This window comes from Tuber melanosporum, assembly GCF_000151645.1.
Source record: "Tuber melanosporum whole genome shotgun sequence assembly, scaffold_7, strain Mel28".
NCBI lineage: Eukaryota > Fungi > Ascomycota > Pezizomycetes > Pezizales > Tuberaceae > Tuber > Tuber melanosporum.
The window spans coordinates 84441-107102 of NW_003299117.1; the positions used below are offsets into that span (position 1 = coordinate 84441).

A 22662-nucleotide genomic window follows, 5' to 3' on the forward strand; every position below is an offset into this window, starting at 1 on the left:
TCTGAAGAGTTCATCACCCGCTGCCAGAAATTCCCTCGTCCAGACCGCCAAACTTGCTGTCAAGGGTTCCGCGAATTATTCAACTACTCCCCAGAACACGAGGCCTGCCCGCCGGGCAAAGCTACCCGCGACAACACGGAAATAGCTCTGGTGCGGCGGGCTTAAAAATAGGATAACTTGTTTGATAGTTGCCGCTCGTAGGTTGAATGCCCCTAAAGCCACTGTCTCTAGAAGTGTTTGGAGGAATCGGGAGGTATGGGTAATCACATCACATCGAGTAAGCCGTGGTGAAGTAGTTGATTGTGCCTGGGTAAAGGTCAGGTACGGTACAGACTTTCCGTTTTGGCAGTGCCTTAAATTTTATAGTTGGTGAGAGAAGGCGCAATTGTCGTATTGCATATGGTATTCAGATGGGCCCTAGGCGGATCCAGTGTGTGCAAATTATCCTCAATATGATGGCCAACTAACAGGACGAAGCTGCAAAAAAAGATGGGACTGGTGTGATTTATATATGTGCATGCCAAACACCGATGGGACCACCATAACAAACATGATATAATACAATCTCCCAACTCGCAAAAAAAACAGCCCCACCTCCATCACTTCCTTGGGTCTCCGGTCCTCACTAGGCCGTCTTATAAATCGGTCAAGCCAAATACAAGCGATGACAGCCACGAGATAATATGTACAACATGAATCATCCACAGCATCTCTAGTCACCACCATGTCCCAGCCGCAACCGTGAGAAATCCCTCTTGTCAAAATCTTCCAGAGGCATCGTAGCATCCTTTAGCCTGTCCAGGTTTCCTACACTAGCATTCCGTTTCTTGATGGACTTCGCCTTCTTCGACACATATTCAAGGTCGTCCTTAAAGACCTCTGCCCACGAGCCATAGATATCCTCCTCCTCATCCTCCTCCGCGGTCCCCAGGCGAACCGTTCGTTGACGCATCTTGATCGGCCGGATGAGGGCGAGTTCCTTCTCGCGCGCTTGCTGCTTCAGGCGCTGCTTTTCACGTCCGGTCAACTTCTTCGGCTTCGGCCCGCCACGAATGATCTTCGGCCCTTTTGAAAAATTGGGGTCATAGCTGAATTTTGAGCCAGTGTCGGGTTCGATACCGCCCGCGGTGAGTATCTTACGAGACAGCTGGCTCACCGGACTTGGAGCCTCAACCACCCCAGTGTCCGCTGGTGGAGCTGAGGTGTAGTACCGGATAGGTGCCATGCTTGGCTTCCGGGGGCAGGGCTCTGCCGGTAGATCACTATCGCTGATACCCTTCCATTCCTCCTCCTCCACCTCTTCCCCCGACCCCCCCACAATCGCTGCGCGCTTCTGCCTTGCTTTCTCCGCCAAACCCCATTTTATAGCGGGAGCGTTGGGTAAGCGCGCCCGTTCTTGCTCATTTCTGATAAAAACTGCCACGAAGAAACCGATACCTCCGTCAACCCATGGGTTAAACCTGATACATGAGTCCGCCACTTGTTCGTTCCCCTCGCATTCCTCCAGTATACCTCTCCTAAACCAATCTCTCATCTTATTTAGATGCCGAGGCTCTGTCACCCACCCTCTGCGCCTTGCAACGGAAGTATTTAGTGCTGCCATGACAACCCGCTCGTTCTCCTGCGCGTGTATAGAGCAGGTGCTATATGTTATCCGTGTTGCGCTGGGAAAACGCATAGCATGCTCAATCATCCGAACCTGAAAGTCGGCCAGGGAGAAAGTCCGATCTTCCACCGTCCCCCTTTGCCGCCATACTCTCGAGTCATCATATTCTACGGCGCTCGGTAATGTGTTTAGGCCCTTGTAAAATGACCCGTCCAGACCCTTTGACCCCCTTTCTCTTGGCTCACCCGGAGGAACAAATTTATATTCATCCCTCTCCACAATACCACTTCCAGTACAACTCGGATCAAGCAGTATATGTGTGACTTTGTTGAGTCCATTCTCCTCGTCGGGGTTCCACGGTGCGCTCCTGAGAAAGTCCTGCGCCGGTCTAATCTCGACCAGATCCTGTGCTCCAGCTGCCTCAACCGTTTCCTTCAAAGTAAATGCTCTTCGATAGTCCCTCTCAAAGGCGAAAATCTTTCCCCTGGAATCAGGTCCTAGCAGGGACGCAAGGTGCGTAGTTTTGTTTCCCGGTGCTGCAGTGGCATCGACGACGTAAGCGTCCCGGGGAGGGTCCAGTAATTGTGCAGGGACACAAGAGGCTCTATCCTGGAACACAATGGCACCAGTTTTCTTGAGCGGATGCTTCATCAAGGGAGCAGCAGGGGCGAACGCCAATAGGTCAGAGACGTAGGGATCTACGTAGACCTTATTTGGCAAATCACCGCCATTCGGATAGAGATCCTCGAGATTGTCTACAGGAGTAAACTCAGAAAATACTCCCTTGTTCATGAGCAGATCATAGTTGGCCCTCAGATTGTTGATTCGAACCCATCGTGGGAACCGTGGTGTCTTCGACCGGGACCCGCGAAGAAGGGCTGCCTTAGTTGCATACCCACGTTTGAGCCTTGCGCGGGTAAATTCAGCTGACAAACGAGCTCGGTTTCTCAATATCGAGGATTTTAGCGGGCCATTGGAGGTAGCAATTCCGTTCTTCGAAATAAGAAAATCGTGTAAGAGCACCAATGCCAATGGATGCGTGAGCTAGATTGGACTCGAGAAAATATTAGCTGAGTTCGCAATGGCTTAAGACAAAAGCCAATTCAGGTTAGAAGGAAAATAAGGACCTGGGATGAAAATTTCGCCCCTTCTGGGGGTGGGTTCACCTTCTTCTCGACCTTTAGTATTTGTGATTTTTCAATCACTTCGTTGAGGATTTCCTGATGTTTGAGCGTCTCAACACATAGCGCGTATAATTGTTCCGGCTTCGATTTTATTGATCTGTCGGAATACACGGCCGCTCGCAGGCCGCCGAAGTTGGCTCGGGCGATAATTCTTGAACTCTCGAGGTAAAGTGACATAGTGACATCTACGGTGGGGTTGTGTTGAATCTAGAAGTGAAGCGGGTCCACACGATAAAATCCTGCACCGCTTAGTAAACATTGCCACGTGACCCGGCCACCCAATGCTGGACTTGTCCAGATGATCAGGGCACTTGTGCTCCTGGCAACTCTCGGCGGTTGCATCACAAAACTGGGTTTCTTGGCAATCCCTCACAATCTCAAAGTTGAACATGTTTGGATGTCAGCTTCTCTGAGGTTGTGATCCCGCCACATCCCTGCAATCTTTGAGATTCAAGTTTCTCTGGTTAAAGTTCCCAGGCTTTCAGGTTCGCCGAAGCGAGCAGCGAATGCACCCACACCTTTCAACCGAATTTAAGTCTTCGGTTGCATCCATATTTGAGCCTTCTTTTCTTTCAACTATCCACCAACGACACTTTCTTATCAATCAACCACCCCTAAAATACAACTCCCGAGACCCCCGATCTCTCGATTTTCGTTCTGCGATCCACAGATTCCGGATCTTATGTATGGATTTCAATCCTTGGACATCCAGACAGGCCATCCCAATATATACAGCCCTGAAAATGTTCAGTTTTCGGGTGACATACATAAAAGCAGGAATTTTATCATAATATTATCATAGTTTGTGGAGCTTTCCATAGGCTACTTAGGGCAACCACTCAGTCCACTCCTCTAGTGGAGTTTCTCGAGAGCATGGCGCCGTAATTTAGGTCTCAGGTCATTCCAAGAGCATCCGGCAGGCGCGAACACTAACCCACTACACATCTAACAGCTAAGACGCTGTCTACGAGTAGTATGATACCACACCCTTCATCATAAACCGTGTCGTTCAATAAAAGCCGATGGACAACCAAAAACAGCAAGGAGGGGATGAACGGTGACTGGAGTTCTCCTATCATATCGACCGTTCCATCTCCCATCTCCCTTATTCCGGCAAGAGTGGGGGGGGAGACATTCAGCTTTCTAGTCCGTACTACTGGCACCGTTGCTAGACCGGTTGGTCACCGTAGAATCCCAAACAATTGAACCGCGTGCTAGGCACTGTCTGGTACCGTAGTCCAAATCTCCCCTCTCTGGGCAAGGGACGAAAGAGCACAGCAAGAGGAGAGCCATTCAGCCCTCGGAAGGGAATAAAAGATAAAAATGTGATACAAGACCTTATAATACCGCTGGAGGCAACTCTAACCGCATGGGATACTGTTCAATCGTCTGTGATTCTAGAGCACGCCTTCCCGAACGAATCTCCGAAGAAGGAAACGGCTTCACCTACCGTAGTTTTTCAAACGTAACTGTACGGCTGAAGAATGGGATGTGACGGTATGGTGAAAGGTCAAGCCAAGCTCAGCTGAGGGAGCGAGGGGCGGAAAGGAAGGGCATAAAGGAAGGGCTTGATTCGACGGGGCTGAAATGAGATAGATGAAGCTATGAACTCGACAGTGATCCGATTGAGGAGTGAGGAGGGGAGGCGGAGAAGGGGGGGGGGTGGAGTTAGTTATAAAGGAGAACTGTTCCTCTTTTCATTTCATTTCCTGCTGTTTCGTTTCGAGCTCACTAGGTTAACCAACAATATCGTGCACCCTGCTCCGCAACTTTTTCCCAAGATGGAGTTCCTCCTTTTAATAACCGCGATAATAACCCCGACTCTTGCTGTTGTGTCCGGGATCACGGGTGTCAATTGTCACGGTACGTGCTCGTATCCCGGTACAGTACCAGTATCTTAGTTGCCAACTGAGACATCCCAAATCCTTGCCTTCATCCGTCCCGTGCTCATCCCAACAACAACAACCCTCATCACCACCACCACCACCACCCGACCACACATCCAACACAAATACGGTACATACATACATGGACACATAAAAACTAACAGCATTCCAGGTTACATCTTCACACCGGCACAAGTCTCCAACGCCGCTAATGCAGCTCTAAGCCATCTGAATGCCGGTACCCAAGTAGGCTCAAACGATTATCCGCACCAGTACAACAACCGCGAAGGTTTCATCTTCAATTCGGGCTGTTGGCCCCCGTACTACGCGTTTCCAATTTTTAGGGACCACGTGTATACCGGTGGTTCTCCGGGTCCGGATAGGGTTGTTATATAGGAAGTTGGGATGGGACCAGTGGTGCACTTTGCGGTGAGTTTCTTTCTCTTTTTTCTTTCTTTCTTTTTTATTTCTCCCTTCCCGGTGTTGTTGGAATGGGGTGGGCGAGATTGACTAGGGGCTGAGTTTCGAGTTTGCGGGATGCTGTAGATGGGATTACGCACTACGGCGCGAGTGGGAATAATTTTTTGCAGTGCACCGATTCCACTGAATCATCCCATGATGTGGCATGAATCGGATAGGAGCGAGAAGGAAGATATGCGCTATTGGGTTACAATAGTTATATCACAAAAGCTGATGGATGAAAGGAAATTTTTGTTTCAGTCCTTCCTCCGTCCTCCCTGTGAGAGGGAAAGAGGGAAGAAGGAAAAGGTTAAAATTGAGATTTAAAAAAAAAAAAAAAGGATAGAAGCTCCGACTCCAAAAAACTCATGGCACGTGAAACGAGCGAAAGAACACAATAACTATTATTGTACATGATGGCGAACACAATTTAGTGTTCCAAGGAGCGTTTTTTCATAACCAGGTCGAGTCGATGGTGGTGGTGGCTGTTTTACCAAACCGAGATACTGCCAACACCAGTATCCATGACGTTGGGGTTTTCCCAAAAACCTCCGGAAATGCCACTAAGGTCGTTGATGGCAAGCCTAACGGGGATCCTTGCACCCTCGTCTTGTTGCCATGTTAGTACTTATCATGGTCGGATAGCATAAGACATTGAATAAAACGAGAGAAAAGACTTATCATACCAATAGTCTTGGGTGGTTTGCCCCCCATGGAGGCACCCATTTCTGTATTAACCCTGGTAATGAATCATCAGCTATGTGCCGACCACGGGAGAGAAGTGGTGGGGGGGGGGGGAGGTAACATACCATCCAGGGCAGCAAACGTTGATGAGCAAGCTAGGGTACTTCCTAGCCAATATTCCAGAAAGTGCTGTCTCCCCGGCTTTGGTAACGGCATATGCCATGGGCCACCCATTCTCACTCGCCTTACCGTCCTTGCAGTCCGCCTGGTGGGAATCACAATCAGCCACCGAGGCAACACCAACTGACCGGTAAAGACGCATGTGGAGAGTAATAGAGCGGGGAGCAGCAAACCTTGTACTTGTCCATCAGAGCACTCAGCTCCTCGATTGTCAGTTCTGGGTTGCCGAGTTGATTCCTTATCTCCTCGTTTTCGAATGCAGCGAGATGACCAATCGCAGAACCGATGGTGACGATGCGTCCGTGCTCTTTCTCAATGATTGGGAGGAATTTCTTGCACACCTGTATTCGTTGGTATCTCACTCAACTCCATTCCCCCTTTTCCATTTTTCCATTTTTCCCCACTCGCCGAAAGAAGGCGTAGAAGCGGAGAACATACCATCAAAGTTCCGTAATAATTGACATCAACCATCAATTCATTATCAGTCCCAGCAATCGAAGCATTGTTAATGAGCACATCGAGTCTCCCATGGGCATTCCTGATCTTGTTAACCAGTGCGTCGATGCTCTGTTCGTCGGTGATGTCCAATTGGTGATAAACCAAATTCGAAGTACGCCCCCCAATGTTAGAAAGCTCTGTGACGGCCCTCTGCCCGCGGGAAACATCACGAGAGGTCAAGTAAATGATAGAGTGGGAAGGGGCAGAAGTAAGCAGGCTACGAACAATTCCGTAGCCGATACCCCTATTCGCACCCGTGACGAGGATGACCTGAGGATTCATTTTCGTTGGGGGAGGGTTTTCCGAAGACAAGAGGTGTCTTTTGAGATAGTGTGTAATTGAGTGTAGGAAAGCCAGCTTGTTGATTTAAGGGACCGGAGCTAGGTGCAGGAAACTAAGCTTGCTAATGCCGATGAAGAAATCGGGAAGGAGAGGACATGAACTTGGGATTTTTATATTCTTCTCCAGAAGAGCTGCGGCGGGATGCAAAAACAAATTCCCCACACATAGCACACACGCGCACTAATTTAGTGCTCACTGCCCAACTGCCACCAACCTCGAGCGGCTGGAAGCCCTACCGTATTTCGCTCTCCAACATCGATGCTCTGATAAGGTCATCAAGTGCCGGGAGGGATAGCAGACATCATGTGGTCCGAACTCTACCTAGAAGATATTAGATTGACCAATTAGATTTCATTCAACATTTAAAACAGCATGCGTAAATCCCGTGGAGAGAGAATGACTTCGCAGGCGAACCGTGAAAACTATAACAATTGAGAAACTCCCAAGGACGTTGGAGTTGCCCCTCCTAGTAAGGTCTGTTGGCTTTTTCTTTTTATTTGTCCCAACCGAGAGCTGAAAGGGAAACTTCCCAATGCGCTTTCTCCTCACAATCTAATGGGGAAATTCTGGACCTCCCAGCGTGATTCTCAATCATTCCAGTTTTTACGGTGCCACACACCGCTGAACATACCACAGTATGATACTTTGTGCAAGGCAACTGCACAAGTACTCGGGTACCAGTATGATATGAAGTGTTAGCAATGGACGGGCAGGGGGGTTCAAACAATCAAAGCTTCCTACCCTTCCTGGGACAACCCCTACTTTTAACTAAATCGCTTCTCTTGCCTCCGACGGTATTGGTCACGAACCCCCATACCCGGGAAGCCCACTGATTTCGTGTGGTAGATTAGTAGGAAAAGATCATGGACCACAGGCAGAAAGAATACTCATGTCTTTTGTGCAGAGAATTGGCTCTCAATTACCGTTCCTATGGGCCTGGAGCGGCTATCCTAAAAAGGGTGCCAATCCTTGGCATGGACGCAAGAGTGTTCCTGGGGATTCAGGGCCGTCACGTCATGAGCGGTTGTATGGTGTGTAACTTCCTCCTAGCTGCTCACAGCGAATCACTCGGTTTCTCCAGTGTTGCGCACGGGCCGCATGCGGAACTTTCCTTTCTTCGTTGTGTTGCTGATTGCTGTGAAATCGAGGCTTTGAGAGTTGGATTTTGATCCTCCTCTCCCGTTATAGTATGAGTATGATATCCCGGTCCTAACCTTGTTGCTTTCTGCGGAATAGCTACCCCCAAGAACTTTTTCCATAAGCGAGAAGGCGTCCATCGACTCATTTTTTTCCAAAGACGAGAGGCAGCAGGAAATCCAACTCTTACCAATGGGCAGAGAGGGTCTACTCGAGTATAGAAAATCTCTCACTTTGTAGGTCGTCCAGGCTGGGTGAGGTGTTCAGGTGACTTGCCTGGATGTCCACCAAGCCACCGCATTGGTTGGGATTCATGAGAGGGCAGAATAAGGTCACGAAACAACGGTACAGTATGAGTACTCGAGTACAGTACAGCGGTCAAGACCCCCCAAGCCAACAATCACATTGATCTGCGTTCCAATACTATGCTAAAGAGAAATTTCGGTAAATTCAAGCCGCCTTCCTGGTACCATATTGCCCACCCTCGTTTAAAAAATCTTCTCTCCCTCCATCGTTTCGGTCTGTCCAGAGTAGGTTAGTTATATAACCACACCATTCCGAAAAGTCTGGGGAACCCAGGGTTTGTTCATAAATCATACCTTTTTTGCCGCCTTCTTGTATGCTTCCCTTTCGGTGAGCTTTTCCGTATATGCCCAAAGTCTCGGATAATTCTCCTGAGTGAATATCGATTTCCCTTTCATTGCGGTAAGTGGGAAAGATAGCAGGATATCCGCGCCGGTAAACTCTTCTCCAGCAAGCCATGGGCGCTCGGAGATTTCGGACTCGAGGAAGTCGAAATGGGTCTTATAATTTGGTAACAAGAATTTTGTCTCCACACCGGAGCATATCATATTGACAAATGGCTTCAAGAAGAACGGGACGGGTGCGCTCCTGACACCCTGCATTACAACCCCAACGATCAGGGGAGGCATAAAAGAGCCCTCTGCGTAATGGAGAAAATATCTGCTCATCTTGTTTAGAAAACCCTAACTACTAGAGAGCGTGGGGGATCGTAGGTGGGGGGGGGGGTAGCAGACTTGTATCTCATCAAAGAAGCACGGTCTTTTGGCTTCAGCCATTCGCCATAGTTGTCGACCAAGTACTCGGTAATGAATCCAGACTCGGCAAGCAGATCGTCGTTAACCTTTACCACTGGGAATTTCCCGAGTGGATGAATTTCCTTAGCGTTTGCTGGAGCTAGCTTATCCACCCGTCTGTAAATCTCGAGATCGTAGTCCAGACCGAGCTCTTCGAGAAGCCATACTATTCGTTGGGCGCGGGATTGGTTGAGCCTGATGAATTTGTCAGGGGGTGACCTCGAGTGAGCGGCCGGGGGGAGGGGAGAGTTGGATACGAACCAGAACAGTGTGACCTTTGGCTTTACAGCCTCATCTTTGGATGCATTAGTGGTGACCATGTTTGTTGATTGTGTTGCAGAGTTATGTATTGCTTTACCGAAAATGGGTCGGTAATTTTTCTTTTTCTTGGTGCGGCGAGAGGTGTATGTGATCAGTGAAAGGTTTGGACGGTATTCGTATTGTAGGAAGTTGTAAGTGTGGTGCGATGCCGGGGAGACGAAGTATCTGGTGATGGTTTTAAATGGTTGAAGGTTCGGCATCACACCCAGCCTCAGTATGCCCGCATCTCGAATAAGCAGGTGTGCACCGTTCCTACATCCGTTAGGGATCAGGTCCGCAATCAAGTTCAAGGGATACCAAGTAGGAGACATCCTTCATACATTGCACCGCTTCCTTATTATATCTTTCGATCGGAGCTAACCCCCCCGTCCCCTTTTTCCTTCGCAGGTACAGTGGTATTCCACTCTCAGGAAAGATACTGACCGGTGTTGTCTCCAGATGATGATTCGCGGGTCGGCTGACCGTCGGCTCGTTCTACAAGTACTGGCATCATAAATACCATCAAACACCCCGCGCACGAGTACTGCACAGTACCGGTACTCGTACTGGTACATGCGATACTAGGCCTAGACCTGCCACTATATCTTGAGGTAACCTGTAGTTCTCTTAAGGCCTAATCCTGTGATAATCGCAAAAAACTCTGGAACTTTTGAAACTCGCGCTAGGGTGTTTGAGTTACAAGCACTGTACCTTTTCTGGGGGGTTAGTGATATCTTTCGTTTTATTTACCGGTAAAAGGCGGAAGACTGAAAGTCCGTTTTTTTCCGGGGCGATTCCCCCCCTTATCCCAAGAGGGGAACTCTGGACGTCTTAGTGCGAGGTTCAATCATTCGAGCTCTTGCTGTATTACCGTACGAGTACTCCCACTTTTCCCCGCAAACACCAGTAAATACCTTCGTTCTCTCAGCACACTGAGACGAAATTTTTTGTTAGAAGCCCGCTTGACAGGGAATTTAAGCTTATTTTTCTGTATGATAGATCAATTGAGAGAATTGAATCGAAAATGGACAAGGCTAGCCTCAAATCCCGCATGAGTTGTACTGTACGCGACATACCAGTACTTTAGTAGTCCCAGGTAGCAAGTGCCCGGTGTGAGAGAGCATCTAGCGCCTTCTCCTAGCTGAGAGACTTCCAGATACAAGTACTGGGCACAGTCTTCACATTACCAAGGAATGGGATGATAAGATGGCGCTGCCATATACAGTACTCGTAGTACTGTACTCGTATGGTATGGGATGTCCATTAATAATCTAGAAATGTATTTTAAAATAGACAACTTCCATACTTAAGTAGCCAATTCTGATGGTAGAAGTATCATACAAGTCCTAAAACAATGTGGACTATCAACATTACCAGCAAGAAAGATTGAAAAATATAGCTACCGAACAGTTAATCTAGGTTAAACCGCAAAACAAACCCTGCCTTGTATGAGATTATCCCCTGCGCCTGTACAAAAAGTTAGATCTCGGTATTTTGTACCTGCAAGAAGAAACGACCACTTACTAGCTAAGAACATGCCAAATAATATCTAAATCATCCATTGTTTTACCACTTTTCATTACGCTTTTCTTTTGTCCTGTTTGGGTTTGTTATTTAACATAATACGTAACTACTTTGAGTCCATCTAACAGCTTCCAACATAGGTATGATATGTTTTAAATTCTAAAAATTTCAGTCACAGGATATATGTGTTTCCAGAACAGTATGCCCCTGCGCCTATGTGATTTGCACATGGGTATCACAATCAGTTGTTCAAGTTCTTTATATTCTCTGGCGTTCATCGCCCGCTTTATCCAAGGAGGTATGATAATTATGAGATCTGGCAACGTGATCCGGCCACACGATCTCCAAGAAATCACGATATCAAGACATGGCGCCTGGGCTACAATAAGGCGTCCAGCCTCCCTGGCCGGAAAGGGTTTTAGAGTGCCAAGTTTCCAGCGAATCTACCATACCAGATTTGTGTGCAAAAATGGCGCTACTTCAACTTGAAAAACCTTCATAGACATCTTCCAACCTTGGGACTGAGTGCTCCTAATCCAAGGATATCATTTCTCTGACCTTCCCTGCAATAAAACCCCATTATCCAAGAGGCCGATTTTGGAATTATCCTCATATGATATCACGATATCATAATCCGGCGGACCAAAAAACCCCCCTACACACACCTGCAATATATCACAGAAGATATCATATCATATTTAAGAGTTTAATCGGCCACCTGTCGGTGATTGTCACGGGTTTCTTCAGTCGTCAATTTTTGCCCTAAAGTAAAAACAAAGCCATAGAAGCTGAGGGGTAAGGGTTCATCTCAGGGTGGATCAAGGACCACTTTTTCTCCCCCCACCCGCTCTGGGTTCCTCATAGTTCACGACCTGCTCCACGCCTTGGCTGCAGAGGGGGGATACAGGGGGATGGCAAGTGGGCAGGACGATTTTTAATTAAACTCTTGGATTTTTATGCGTTCTATTACGGTACCAGCTGGGAGTGTCTTTACTGAAATTAAACCCTGAGTAAGATCAGTTTCCCATACTTCCATTACTCAGATCTCAGATGAAATCTCTGTACTCACTCTCGAACTTAAATAATAGCTGAAAGGAAGTTGCGTATCTGTATGATGATCATATAGACTAACCTGTCATGTTGGTAGTATTATCTTTGTAGATATCATATGATACCACCTCGGGGTTTAGGGATATGACTTTAAGATAGGGAGTCAGATATGTTTAGTCATATCATACCCACACTTTTGATCTGGCCCGTGGGTCCCCATGGGCCCGGCCAGTCGCAAGCACTGCCACTGGTCCCCTCCTGGAAAAATCCTACGTCATGCTAAAACCACCCCTTCTGTTCTGCGGGGCGTGTAGCCACTACCTAGTCACGTTTCCGAATCCTATATGTTGCGCTCAAGTGGAAAGTATCAACTACTCTGGCAGGCGTTTTTCGTTTCGTTAACCCCCCCCCCTCGAGTAGCGTGGAGGGTTAACCGACGGGTAACAAGACTTGTCGCTGGAGGACTGTACTCAAGTCCCGAATCTGTGGAAGGGCAATCGTACCCCTCCAGGAAGAGCACGTGGTCAAATTTCGACCGAGAGACCCCACAGACACTACCACAGATCGTACGGCAGTCTGGCTGATTTGCCCACTGGTATCTATTATATCATAAGATGATATCGCAAGCTACTAGTGCTCGCATCCCTGTTCAAGGGCTTTGGGCGGTATCCGGATCCACACCACTGGTATTGTACCGAAATCAGATCGTGGGACTCGTGGTCAGCCCAAGGACAAGCAAGGTTTGACGAAAACTGCATATAGAGCGACATCCGTAAAGTTCTGAGATCCCCCCCCCTCCCTTGCATCCTAAAAGTAGTGCCTATCAAGAGAGCAGAAGATGCCTGTTAACTGTTCTTGGATATGCTCCCAGGGACATTGTAAGTTAAGCTTTTATCGTACCACGGCAGCACAGTTTGTTTTACTGAACAATAAGAAAACGAGGTTAGCGAAGAGTTTCCAAGTGCTGATAATATCATACTATACTGTACAAGCACTCGGAACGGTACCGCATAATCTCTTCCAATCCACCATCCCTGTAGACCTCAAACCCCGTACTCAGAAACAAGGGCCTCCAAGAAGGACTGACTCAGTGCTTTTCTCACACTGTAGAGCCTGAGCATTCCCACTGTGTTGGATCTCATTAACTAGTATTCACAATTCTCCCAACCTGCCAAACGAAAGCTACCGGTGATTGACCGGAGATTAACCCCTGCTAAAGAGATACCGTACGAGTAAACTCTCGTTAAATCCACCATTGGGGATCTCACGGGTAAATAGGCTTAGCGGAGCAGGTTAACAAATTACGAATACCAATTAACGAGATCCAATGGACTCATCCTAACTAAGCTATCGTGTCTGGAAAACACTATTCCTTCTCAGGGTGTTTTGTCTCTGATCGGGAGGATCCGAGGCCGATGGGCGATTTTTTGTGGATTTAACGAGAGTTTTACGGGTACGAGTACTTGTACGAGTACTACTGTAGTACTGTAGTGGATCGGATGGAGATTATGGCATGGGAACTATGCGGATGCGGCTGAACTCGTGGCATGTAAAAGGTCTACGAAAACAGGGATTCGCAAAATATATGGCAAAAAATCCGCGGTATCCGGGCCTCATACGTTTTCGGATACCGGTACTTCTTGCCTACCGGTAGGACGAGCAATCACACCATAGGGGAAAAGAAACCCAAATGGGATCTTGCCGATGTACCGGCATACAGTACGAGTACAAGTAACATCATGCGCGCTGGTCCCTATGGCGTCACGCAGAAACCGCATTACTCGAGTACCGTACTCGGGTAACTTATGGACGTAGGTGATGGGGCGGACAGGGGCTACGATGTAAAAGTTCCCTCCCCTTCCTGGCATCACTCCCACCAAATTAAATCAATTTTTCCCTCTCACGGTACCTGCGCCAGGACTCAAAAACTCCTGTCCGTCCCATTGTCGCCTCCTGGAGGCTCGTTCGAGTCTTTCATTGCCGGTAAGCCGTGCCCATTGTGCCAGGCAGGATATGATCTAAGATATCATACCACTGTGGGGATTCGCAAAGCCCCGATCCAACCACATCCTTAGGATAAGCCCTGGGACCACATGGCTCGCATCAGCAACCGCGGCGGTTTTGGGTGAGTCTAAGCCACCCGAGGCTCTAGCCACCGTGGCCAACTCATGCATCCGGGTTGATTTATCACCCTTTGTGCTCTGGACTTCATAACACATCGAGGGAGTTCTCCACGAGGTCTCACAGTAGTCTGGACACTCTAGGAGCTTCTCGAGGTGCACCGCACAATAGCCCGCTGACTTGTTGGGGTTCAAGATGACAGTTGCAATTCGAAGGCACAGTACAGTACTCAAGCACTCGGGCAAGCAGAGGAAGTATCGATTTTCTTGCCTCTCTGATAATGATCGTGTGGTGGTTCTCGCTATTTGTTGTATGATACCCGGGCACCCGTAATTTTCTGACGTCTGCGAACACAGCTGCTATTGCACCCTGGCAAAAAATCGATTGGAGCCTCGTGTTTACAACCGCCAGAGAGTACGAGTGACCATAGACTGCGAGTAAATTACGGCACTGCACTTCGCTTGCATTTCATTCGACAAGGCCATCAAACCCTGGCCCAACATGGCGTGGTCTGGCAATGCGATGATAAGAGGAGAGAAAGGCTAGGCCTATTTAGGCTAGAATTCTTAGTAACTACATGATCTGCGACAGGGATCAGACTGACTAATTGACAAGGGTCTGCAGAACTCTAATTTTGGCGAACGCTGGATTTACCCCCTTGGTCCTGGAGAGGAAGACTGGAGAACATTCGCCAGCTGCTTCCATGCTTTTTTTTCTGATGCACATGGCACGCACACCCCGAGTTCAGAATGTTACCGCCATTTTTGGCAGATGGTCCACTCGACGTCGACCTTTCAAAACCTATTCTGGTCTCCACCGTGAATAGTCTCCGCAATCCCAGATAGAACGGCCGGGCACACTGCTACGCGCAATGGAGAACCGGCTCGGCCGTCAGCCGCAAGAACCTGGGATGGGGTGGAGAAAGCTATAGCACATGGAGGTGGTAATACCTGGTACGGTAGTGGGCAACTAAGGGTTTGAGCAGCAAAATATTCCCAAGTGCTGAAAGTATTCTTTGGCCTACGGTACCGGTATTCATACCTTGCTACGGGGAATAAGTGCCGAAACGAAATCAAGCTGAACCCGGGTTTGGTGGAAGCAGCGGCTGTCTACTCGAGTAGACCACCATGCTTTTTACGGGTGCCGTAGTGCCGCTCCCGAATGAATGTTCCAAGGGTTTTCTTGGGTCCTAATAACGAGCTGCAAGGGGGGGCTAACCGGTTACAGTCCTTGGGTAGACCCCGTAGGCCGATCTATGGGAGTCATACGTCTTACACCCTCTTTCCTATTTATTTATTTTTACCGCCCGGCGTTGGCGAATTTGACGCAGGAACAGCATCCTTTCGGCGTAATGGTTTTCTTTTTCTCCTGACAAGCAGAGCGCGGGGATTGTGAGGTTCTGGTGATATTACAAGTACAAGGTCATCACAGCCAATTGAATGATACTACGTAGCGTTAGCCATTGGGGCGCTCGAGCACCGGTAGGGTGCGGGTTTATAGGATTTAGGGGTCCAGGATGAAGATCATAACCGCCTCCTTCCTGGTAATCGCGTTCAGATAGTCGAGCCTGCTTCAGCAGAGTAATGGTGGTATGATGGCCAGCAATATTTGAATATCATTGGTCGAATCGTCATTTAAGCTAGAGCGTTAATGTAGATTAATGAAGGTGAGACTAACACTGAAACTTCTACTCGAGCAGTACTCGTACACAGAGAGATAAGCTTTCAGCCTGTTAGGCGGATTCCAGCAAAGCCGGTCCTAGAGAGAGGCCAGCTGCATCCAAAGTCCGGATGGGGCGCGTCTAAATTCTGGCGCGATACCGACAGAGTTAACTTAGTGTGATTCGAGTATCTCCCAGCCCTACCATCGTTTTTGAAGTCGGAAGGACTCGCATATCCGCAGTCCGGGGAAAAGGCTGAGTAGTTGCTGCAGGAACATACTGTTGATGGTGGCTATGCCCATTCAAATTCATTTACCTCGGCCTCAGAACCCATATACTACTGTACCGGTACCGTACATACCTGCTATCCGAAGGCTGTTTTCCCCTTACACATTTGTTTTTTGAATATGGGATGAGATCCTCGGGATTAAACTTTGTAATGAACTAGATCTAGATGTGGCACGGCGAAGCAAGGGAAGACGGGAGCTTTATGTGCTCCGGCCTCGCACAGTATCTCGAATCCTGTATTTTTTTTTTCCTCAGCACTCCGCCGAGGGTATCATACTAAGCGATATTATCACTGTCATCAAGGATATCGTCATTCTCATTAACTGTCTTCGCATATCACGCATTCAATGGCCACGCACATGCCTCGGGATTCACATTCCAATTGAACGTCCTCCGGTATTTCATAAAGCACCCGACTGGCATCTCCAATTGCCCAGAGACCCAGTGGCTTTCCCCATCCCCAGTCCCTTCACACTTGTCCTTCTATTTTTCGCACGGAGTCAAAAGTCAACTGCATCCCGAACCCCACCCCAAACTCTATCGATCAAGCTTGAACTCACAGTACAGTACATCTCACAAGTGCGACCGCGATAGATTCCCCATACAATCGAAAAAACACCCGTTGTATGAGGAGACACAACATCCACTCAGCAGACATATGTACCGTACGTCGCTCCTCTGGTTGTCAATTTCCGAAATCGGTTTACTTGAAAATCTGAGGACAAACATCTCAACTTTGATAAACGCTATATCCGGATAACTATACCCCTATACCTATCCACTTTTATTTTTATTTCTCTTTCTCTTCCGGTAATCTCAAAATTCAAGGCAATTCGAGTCACATCGCGGGTAGTGGTGCTTGGGCAAGGGTTTCTTCGATTGTTAATATCATACCGGTACTGTACACCACCACAACTTTGCACAAAAAAAGACACGAATTGACGCCCGGATTAAAAAAGCGCGAAGCGAGCCGGTGCAATCGATTGTGGCTTCTTTTCTGGAACCAAGGATCGAAAAGGAAGAAAGAAAAAAAAACAAATATCACACCTAATCTGACGAATAGGATAATAGCCTAAAGGAAAAAATAGTAGAAGCGGAAAAGAAAATTTTCTTAACAGAGGAAGGAGAGAGACAGAAGAAAGGAGAAAGGTCAGTTCGGGGTTGTCAGTTCCCGAAATAGTTTTGCGGGAACGGCGCCTTGCAGTGAGATCCGGTGCGAGAGCCAAGGGGAACGGCGTGTGTCTGCTTCTGTGTGTGTTCAACCTTGTGTGAGAAATCGTGGGTCGAGATCAGTAGGATTGACTGAGGCTTTCCCTTTACCAAATTTCTGCATTATTTGTGACCTCCGAGATTTTTGGCTTTATTATGACCAGTCTCCACTGCTTTTCGTCGGCTCCTTCAACCGCAACGGCTAAGAGTTCTGGTGATAGTGCGAGCAATAGCATTACTGCTACCCCTTCAGCAAATTTACTACCTTCTACCGCAACAGCTCCAACCGTGGCTCCCACCGCTGCATTATACACTTCTGCCCTAGCCACAGCCTCATCTGGCGGTGGAGCGGATTACGATCCCATATCTCCCAGCAGCCTCTTTGGTCCGTGGGTGGAACTTGGTGCAACACCCACAAACTCACTCAACCCATTTTTCGACCCCCGGCCGAGTCCCATTTCTCACCCCCACCATCCTCCTTCCTCTGACCCCCCATATCGCCCTTCTCACCCTACTCACACTCTTTACAATCCCCCTTCAGCAAATAGTCGTTCACCTGCAGGTTCTGGCGCAAATCACCCCCCTACTCCGAGAAGCCTTCCACCATCGCACAAGATTCTGCAATCCCCTTCCCCGAACTCCGAAGGCAACACCAAGCCAAACAAGCGACCAGCCAGTAGTGTCGCTTCTCCATCCTCGCCCTTGCGCCCACCCCCCGCTATTCGGCTGTCGGAGAGGGAGACCCTGAGCAAGGGTGGAGGAGGCGGTGGTACTGGATCATTGAAGAGGGAAACCCCCAGAGAGGGCGACGCCGGAGACGACACAATGAGTGTGCACAGTCAAGGAAACAGCCACGACGATAAGCCGTCATCGAAGATTGCCACGAGCGCGTTCTTTCCAGAAATCCCAAGGATTCTACCGCACGAGAAGGTATGAGAGCCCTGGCATCCCACCTCACTGCCCTGCCCCGTCCTGCCAGTACAATAATTTTTTTTTTTTAAAAAAAAAAACCCCCCCGTCACGTGCTTTGAGGTTGATAGCGATCTATGACGAAATAGGTATTTCCAATTCAAATTGGTGGCGAATTGTTTCGATTGAGGTTTGTTTTCTTCTTTCCGGAGCGCTTTGCGTGGGTTCTTTGAGGCTGATCATGGTTTTAGCGGCGCATCGATATCCTCGGATGGTCAGTATACGAATAAAACTCCCTTCAATATTGTACAGTGCAGTTAGGACAAGAGACTAAGAGTGCTAGAGCTCCCTCATACTTTTCGCAATTCTTCGAGCAGCAGTTGGCGAACTTGGAGGAGGGTCAGAGTGTGAGAACGCTCTACATCGACCGGGATCCGGTTACGTTTAGGGATATTGCTAGGCATTTACAAGGTGTGAATTTTTGCCCGCAGTGAAGCTACAATTGAGGGAATGGGTATTGATATCGCGTAGGCTACCATGTCTCTCCCAGAGATGGGCAGCATTTTGTACAGCTATTCGCCGATGCGCAATTCTATAGCCGTAGGTTGTCTCTAGGGTTTGCGGAGGATGAAAGCTAATCGAAGCAGTTCCGAAGTTGATCTCGCAACTCTTTGAGTCGGAGATCTTCATCTCGATCGGATCAAGGCCTTTCCAGATCAATCGTGAATTATTCCAGTCCCCCGGTAACAACCCGAATTATTTTTCACTTGGGTTTGCGGTCTTCTTTTCATCACCAAATGAAGTCTTCCCGGGCCTGAGCCGAGAGGGGCTCCTGCGACCGCCCTCGATATTACCGCCTGAGGTCCCGACCCGTTCGGGCGAGGTCTTTGCCGAGCTTCTGCACTTGCTGCGCGGTTATCCGGTCCACATCCGGAATGAGGAGCACCGACAGGAGCTCTTGCGCGATTGCAAATATTTCCACCTAAAAGGGCTAGAACAAAAGTTGATTCCGCATGAAATATCGTGGAATCAGAAGCGACAAAAACAGGAGATAGTCATTAGATTGGAGGATATCAAGCCATCTGGAATTTCCTTTGCCCCTGGTCCGATAACCCCGGATCAAATACCACCACGCGCCACCTCAGGCTGGATCACCTACTCTCGTCCGTTCGTGGATGACACTCAGAGAGAGCTCATCTTAGAAATAGGAGGTGAGCAAACAAAGGTGGACTGGAGACTTGGGAGAGCGGAGTTTTCCGGAACCACGAATCAGCGCGTCACAGCACTCTTGCAGGTGATTGCCAATAAACTGGGATTGCCGGTGGGACATGAAAGAGCACTCGGTCTGCTTCTGATGCAGAATAGTATGAATGGAAGTACCAGTGGGTCAACCCCCGGCCCAGCAAGCCCGGGCAACACTCCACTCAGCGAGGATAGGGTAAAGATCAAGACCGGCCCCGATTGCTTTGTGCAGCTGGACGGAGAGGAATGGCAAGGATGGGATCGAGAAGGTGTCAATTCGGTAGATGGACATGACCTCGACGGTACGGCTGTCGACGACGCTTATGGCATGGGCAGCCGGCCCGGCCCCGGGAGTGACGCGGGGAGGAGCGCTGCAGGTGGAAGTCCAAATCTACCATGGCAGCAGCACTCCGGGGTAGGCAGCCGGCCCCCATCAACAAAACCCCAAGGCGCATTCCTGGGCATGCACCCACGAAAACGCCAGAAGCGCATGGCGGGGACCGAGGACTCCTCCGAGTGGCTCGTGAAGCGAGGACAGTGGCGACTGAGGGTGCAAATGGCGCCTGGAGTGGACGGCAGAGATCGGCCTGAGGTAATCTTGGTAGGTGTTAAGCTAGATGCTTTTAGCGGGGAATACGGAAGGAATGAACAGAGGAAATTCTTGATCTGAAAGAGGGCCTGACCTTTTCTTTTTCTTTTTGTGTCCCATTTCTTTTTTAGTGCTCCCCCCTCCTTTCTCTTCTTTTTTTTGGATTTTCTTTCAATTCCCCATTTGCCTTCCTTCCTATGGAGCATCTGCTCGCATTCTCTCTTTGTGGATGTTTTCGATACCGCTTACTTTCCTTTTCCTTTTCATTTTTTCCATATATATATTTCTTTCTTTACGAGCCTAACTACCTACTGCTTGCACATTCCAAGAGTATCTGGGGATATGGAGATCAGGCTAGGCACTCTTTAGCAGGCGGCCCCACTGCTGTAAGTTAGTGCCAAGTCAAAGCCCACATTTCCGGATTCCTTTGGAATGGACAAGTGCCGGTGCCGGGAGCATGGTAGTTTATCTTAGTTTCTATTTCATATTCTCCCCCTCCCCCTCCCCCTCCCCCCCTCCTCATCTACTCGAGTACCTGAGTATCTTCATCTATCTCTCCCCCCTGCCTCAGAAAATATCCGTGACAACCAAAAACCAACACGCTTCCCTACCTTCTTGCAGCAATTTTCTCTGGGTTTAGCCTTGTTTCCTCATTTCAGTTTCCTGATCCATTTACCTTTCATCATCATAATTTCAAGACGTGATACGGAGTATGGGTACAGGACTTTTTTTCTTCTTCTTTCCCTTTTTACCATTTTGTTTTGTCGTGCCCTCGCCCTATCGTTTATTCCATGATAGTGAATTTGAGTTTGAGTTAGGTGTACCGCGTGTACAGTACAAGTACAGTACTTTCTATCCGTTACTCGAGTACGCTCGCATCAGGTCAAGTGAGCGTCGTAAATTTAAGGTGAAAACAATACTACGCACGCTCCGTGACCGGGCTACTTGCCGTTCTGGTCATGATACAAGGAACTTAAGTAACCAAGTCGCACAAGTACCTTACCGTGCATCAACCGCTGGCCAATTATATGCAACTAGGGACAACATTGGGTTTTATCATGCTTGTGCAACTCTACGGGGTGACCGACTCATCATGCTGACCGAGATAGCATGCGCAGCGCTAGAGTTTGAAAGAAGGGGATTGTTTATCTGGTTCCTGCGTCGCATCTACAAGTAAGGAAGGGAAGAGCACTCGTAGAGTACTGTACTGTACAGTACAAGTAGACTACGAGTTCTGGTACTCGAGTACGGTACGGTAGTGCAATGCAATGGTGTAGACTATCATAGCACCAGTACTCGTACTATTATACCTATTATTATCACATCCGCGACTAACTTGAGCTTCATCTAGTGCGCGCCGCATTGCATATAATTTACTCACGAGCCCGAGCGTTTAAGCCCCCTCTCCCCCTCTTCCCCTAGAACCAAGCGATCACTGCTATTATATCATACCGCAAGAATTCACCCCTCATTTTCTCCTGCTCCACTTATGCGATACCCAGCGGGTACCGGTACTGTACTGTACTCGGGTACAGAACGGCAGAGCATCTTCCACCCCAACCGGCCAAACAATCATCCCATCCCTTCCCAACCCGCGCGCCGGTTGCAAAAATATTTTTCCATCCATCCATCCATCATGAATTTTTCTTTTTTTTTTCTTCTCTCTTCTCTCCATTTTTCCCGGAGCAGACTACCCTACTTCCTACCTCCTGGCCTCTCGACTCCACTCTCCCGGTGGGGTCGGGTCCAAAATGAGTCTCCCCGCATAATGTATTTTAACTCTTTGACATGTCTGGGCGGATGAGTTTGGAATACCACTATCTGCTTTTTCCTCTCTCTATCTTCCCCTCTTTCTATTTATTTTTCCTTTTTTTCCTTCCAGAGGGGTTGTTATTTCCGCTTGAATTATAAATCAATGATGAGTCGAGTTATCGATTGCGGGTACGCATTTGGTGATTAGTATGCGATAGATGGGTGGAGATGGGTAGTTCCGCTGGCTAGTGAGTGGTTACGAGTGAGGCTGGATCGCATGCGGGCATCATGCTCGAATAATTTGCTGTACTCGTACTGTACCAGTATTGTTTCTCTTCGATGGAGCACAAGTACTGGTATGATACGGTACTTTACTACAGCACTCGTACGAGTAAGGTGTGTAAATTTACGGGTGTCAATGGCATAGTACTCGAGTACTCTATCATAACTTTTGATTGGCTTTTTCATCGCCACAGCGTTGTAGGAACGGATCAGGCATGTGAGGTAAGGTACACGCTGTGTACAGTACTGTACTGTACATTGGTGATTTCAAAAGTGCTTGATTTCCTTTTCTTTCTCTCTTCCTCTCCCTTCTTAGCCCATGCTTCTGGTACGACACTCCTCCTCTTATCGCGCTTTCCCGCTTCCTCCTGCTTGTTCTTACAAAACACCCCCCGCTTGTGTGTGTTGAACAATGAGGGGATAAAGTAGGCCTGGTTTGTCTCGATTCTTTCTTCCTAGTGCATTTTTTGATATAACCCGTTTTCCTTATCCCCTTTCCCATTTCCCCCCCCTCTAGGCCTGAGCCTAGACCAACACATCCCCCACCCGTTACGTTAGAATTTTCTCTCCCTATTACTATTCCATATTACAGGACCTTCTCATTTCTCTCTCACTCTCTCCTTGTCCTCCTTCTTCTCCTCCTTCTTCTCCTCCATCTACTCC

General features: G+C 48.4%; 5 protein-coding genes; 2 read left to right on the top strand and 3 right to left on the bottom strand.

The window, feature by feature from the left end:
* Positions 1 to 712: 712 nt before the first annotated feature.
* Positions 713 to 2967, bottom strand: GSTUM_00010328001 (uncharacterized protein; the record flags this gene model as incomplete). Its single annotated transcript, XM_002841215.1, has 2 exons — positions 713 to 2650; positions 2773 to 2967. The coding sequence occupies 2 exons, from the start codon at positions 2965 to 2967 to the stop codon at positions 713 to 715; spliced, it is 2133 nt and encodes a 710-aa protein (XP_002841261.1).
* A 1565-nt stretch (positions 2968 to 4532) lies between these two features.
* On the top strand, positions 4533 to 5497 carry GSTUM_00010329001 (uncharacterized protein). XM_002841216.2 has 3 exons: positions 4533 to 4653; positions 4849 to 5105; positions 5223 to 5497. The coding sequence occupies exons 1-2, from the start codon at positions 4572 to 4574 to the stop codon at positions 5070 to 5072; spliced, it is 306 nt and encodes a 101-aa protein (XP_002841262.1). The 5' UTR covers positions 4533 to 4571; the 3' UTR covers positions 5073 to 5105; positions 5223 to 5497.
* Positions 5498 to 5625: 128 nt separating this feature from the next.
* Positions 5626 to 6779, bottom strand: GSTUM_00010330001 (uncharacterized protein; the record flags this gene model as incomplete). The annotated part of the gene is made up of 5 exons (XM_002841217.1): positions 5626 to 5744; positions 5822 to 5874; positions 5945 to 6084; positions 6173 to 6340; positions 6438 to 6779. The coding sequence occupies 5 exons, from the start codon at positions 6777 to 6779 to the stop codon at positions 5626 to 5628; spliced, it is 822 nt and encodes a 273-aa protein (XP_002841263.1).
* Positions 6780 to 8341: 1562 nt separating this feature from the next.
* On the bottom strand, positions 8342 to 9812 carry GSTUM_00010331001 (uncharacterized protein). XM_002841218.2 has 5 exons: positions 9715 to 9812; positions 9335 to 9646; positions 9014 to 9268; positions 8576 to 8939; positions 8342 to 8497 (listed from the first exon to the last, which is right to left on the bottom strand). The coding sequence occupies exons 2-5, from the start codon at positions 9592 to 9594 to the stop codon at positions 8465 to 8467; spliced, it is 912 nt and encodes a 303-aa protein (XP_002841264.1). The 5' UTR covers positions 9595 to 9646; positions 9715 to 9812; the 3' UTR covers positions 8342 to 8464.
* Positions 9813 to 15376: 5564 nt separating this feature from the next.
* Positions 15377 to 20827, top strand: GSTUM_00010332001 (uncharacterized protein). XM_002841219.2 has 8 exons: positions 15377 to 15657; positions 15735 to 16912; positions 16976 to 17294; positions 17447 to 18155; positions 18284 to 18358; positions 18452 to 18605; positions 18666 to 18734; positions 18782 to 20827. Exons 4-8 carry the CDS (start codon positions 18051 to 18053, stop codon positions 20044 to 20046), a joined length of 1668 nt encoding a protein of 555 aa, XP_002841265.1. The 5' UTR covers positions 15377 to 15657; positions 15735 to 16912; positions 16976 to 17294; positions 17447 to 18050; the 3' UTR covers positions 20047 to 20827.
* The last annotated feature ends 1835 nt before the right edge of the window (positions 20828 to 22662 follow it).